Source organism: Ramularia collo-cygni (genome assembly GCF_900074925.1).
Source record: "Ramularia collo-cygni strain URUG2 genome assembly, contig: RCC_scaffold20, whole genome shotgun sequence".
Lineage (NCBI taxonomy): Eukaryota > Fungi > Ascomycota > Dothideomycetes > Mycosphaerellales > Mycosphaerellaceae > Ramularia > Ramularia collo-cygni.
In genome coordinates, this window is record NW_019716274.1 from 569,752 (window position 1) to 572,727 (window position 2,976).

At 43.8% G+C, this 2,976-nt stretch overlaps 1 protein-coding gene across 1 annotated transcript; it reads right to left on the reverse strand.

Moving 5' to 3' along the window:
• Nucleotides 1-67: 67 nt before the first annotated feature.
• Nucleotides 68-1,456, reverse strand: RCC_10062 (related to DUF821 domain protein; the record flags this gene model as incomplete). The annotated part of the gene is made up of 1 exon (XM_023775295.1): nt 68-1,456. One exon carries the CDS (start codon nt 1,454-1,456, stop codon nt 68-70), a length of 1,389 nt encoding a protein of 462 aa, XP_023631063.1.
• Between the last annotated feature and the right edge of the window lie 1,520 nt (nt 1,457-2,976).

Here is a 2,976-nt window from a genome sequence, read left to right on the forward strand (position 1 = left end):
GGTTATCATCATCAACAAAAACTCCTCGCTAACGACCATCAAGCTAACATCCCATACGAAGCACAATTCACTCCTCTATGCACATCTTCCTCGGCTTGGCGGGAATCTCCCACTCCACCTGCTCCATGATCGCATAAGCCTCAAACGGCACACCTTTAGGCCGACTTTTCAGCTTCTTCTTCTTCTGTGTGGCCTTGTCAAAGACCTCCTCTTCAATCCAGAGCTCCGGGGTGAAATCTTGTACGCTCGCCCAGCCGCGAATGAGAGCTCGCCAGTAGCATGCCTCTGCGGCTGGAGTGAGGTACCTTTCCCGAAACATACTTCGCGCATTGTCGGCGATGCGCTTGCCTTGCTCCGAGTGCTCCGGATCGAGCAAGGTGGCCATTTTTCTGGGTAGATCGGAGTAGTCGCGTTTCGTTTTGATGTAATTCTGCTCTGGTCCGGTGGATTGCAGTAAGTGGTGATAGGGTTCAATCCAATCCATTTCGTGGGAGAAGAGGACCGAGTGGCAATTGAGGAGATATTTCAATCGACCACTGTAAGTGTTGCCTTCCGTTTGCGCCAGAAACATGTACGAGCAATGTTCCGGCATGGTAAGTAATCTCTCCTGGATGTTGGTCTTATTCGACCAGTCCAATTCTTGCACATCCGCCCACTCTTTCCCTTGCGTGTGCTCCACCAATCCAGCTCGAACATCGTGCGATCCTACAGCTAGAGAGCCGCGCCACACGAGCTTCGGGACTTTATCCTCAAAGTCGTCTTCTTCGTGGTCCAGAATTGCTTGCAGCTCCGCATAAGATCGCAAGCCTACATCCGGCCAGGCGTACATTCCAAAATCAGGCATCAGCCATAGATTCTCCTGATGTGCTTGCCYTGTATATGCCCATGTTGTCTGGTTCCCATCATCATCATCATCACCCAGAGCAGAGTCGTGCACACTAAATGTGAATTCAATGTTTGGCAAGACCCCCGAGTAAGCCGTCACGGCTCTTTGGATGGCGTTCAACGTTGCGACTGTTCTGGGCCTGTGATTGTGATCCGTCACACCATGCGCGTCGATGATATACAGCTGATTCTCATATATCATCGCTCGTACCATCCCGTCGCCTCTCCAACCCACGTCCAAAGCATCCGGTTGGACATTTCCCGCCACGTCTCTGCGGTGCTTCACCGCTCTGTCGATTTCTCGGAATAGTCCTGGGAAGGCCACTTTGCACTGCTCTTCGGAAAGGCCATAGTTTCGACCATCTCGCTTGTGCTTGAACAGCCAGCCAGCATCCGAAGCGGGAAATTGTGGATGAGGATGCTTCTCGTCGTGGTGCTTCGGGGGAAGAAAGGCGTCGTGATTAGGCAGAAGAGCATCAGGTAGATCAGCAGTCCCTCGCGTCGCAAAGAGGATGAAAGTGCCGCATATCAGCAGCAAAAGCGTGCCGCATAGCGGTAGTGTCCTCCGCATCGTCATGGAGAATCATCCAGGCCAGACCTATGCTTCTTCTGGTGGGAGATGATGATAGGAGATTGGAAGACATGTTCTTTTTTCCTCTAAAGAAAGGTTGAAACCGCGCGGCAGCCTTAATACTACAACAAGGTTTTTTTCTATCGCGTACGGTGCGCTTTTAGCGACAACTCTGCAACAATCTTTTTTTAGTAGAACTAAGGTATACTACTTACGCTACYTCGGAATATAACCGTTCCGAGAGGTTAGCGGTGATTTTTAGTTATTATACGGGCGCTTCCGATATAGCCTCTTTATCTAATATATAGATATAGTCCTAATTAATAGATTAATTATAGAAGTAAAGTTGTCTAAAGCCTATATCTATAACTATATCTTAGGCACTCTCTTTATATAGTAGATAGATCGAGAAGTAGATATACGCCCGTATAATGCGTTTACGACTATTAAAGTAGTACTATATAGATATCTATTAAAGGAACGAACGAAACTACTAAAAACAACTCCTCTTTAAACTTACGAAGTACCTACTATCTTTATTCTTATCGCAACCTTTTAAATTAACGACGCTTCGACCGATTACGCGTATAATTTACGGGTAGTTTACTCGTATTCTTAAATAATTACAAAATCTTCGAGATCGTCCGCTTATAGCTTAAACCTCCTAGGGTAGGATATTATTACTCTACTTCCTCGGTTCCTAGCTCTCCCTTAATTTCTAGCTCTCCCTTAATCTATAATCGAGTAAGTAGCTATCTTTACGATTATATAGGCTAGAAACGTATAAATATCTTACTAAACGAAGGTAGCGACTCGTCGTTACTATTATCGGTAGCGTTATACTCTATAGTAGTATTAATCTGCTCTTTACTCTTCTATCGAATTTAGTATTAGACTTTATTTACTAACGTTTATACGGAAAGATAATATATATACTTCTAAGGTCGGCTCTACTTTAACTACTAGCTTTAACTCTACTTTAACTTCTTACTTTACCTTCTTCTTCTTCTTCTTCTAAGAGCCCTTACTCTTTAGAGTAGTAGTAGCCTTAGTAAGATTTATATTAACCTCGGCCTCGTATAATAGGTTATCCGTAGGCTACGATATAGAATGTCTCTTAAAGATAAGGAACACCTTATATTGCTTTCGAGATAGCTAGCCCTTTATATTAATATCGTTTAGAAAGATACGACTTAGCTTTCTATCTTTAAAGTCTATATCTATATAAGGGTAAAGATATAGCAATATATTAGACACCCGTAATTACTCGATTAGAGATAAGACTAATTCTTATAGGTTAAATGTACGCTATGCGTAGGAGTTATATATATACTAAGCCTACACTAAGTAGTTAGGTTATATTATACTCCCTTCTCTAAGGTTAGTTAATCTAGCTACCTCTATTAATCCTGTTATTATAAGGGCTCTTATACGGCCCTTATAATTACCTCCTTCCCCTTATACGAACTAGCCTTAGTTCGGGGGCTTAGGAAATAGAGGCGCGCGCGCGTCGTATACGT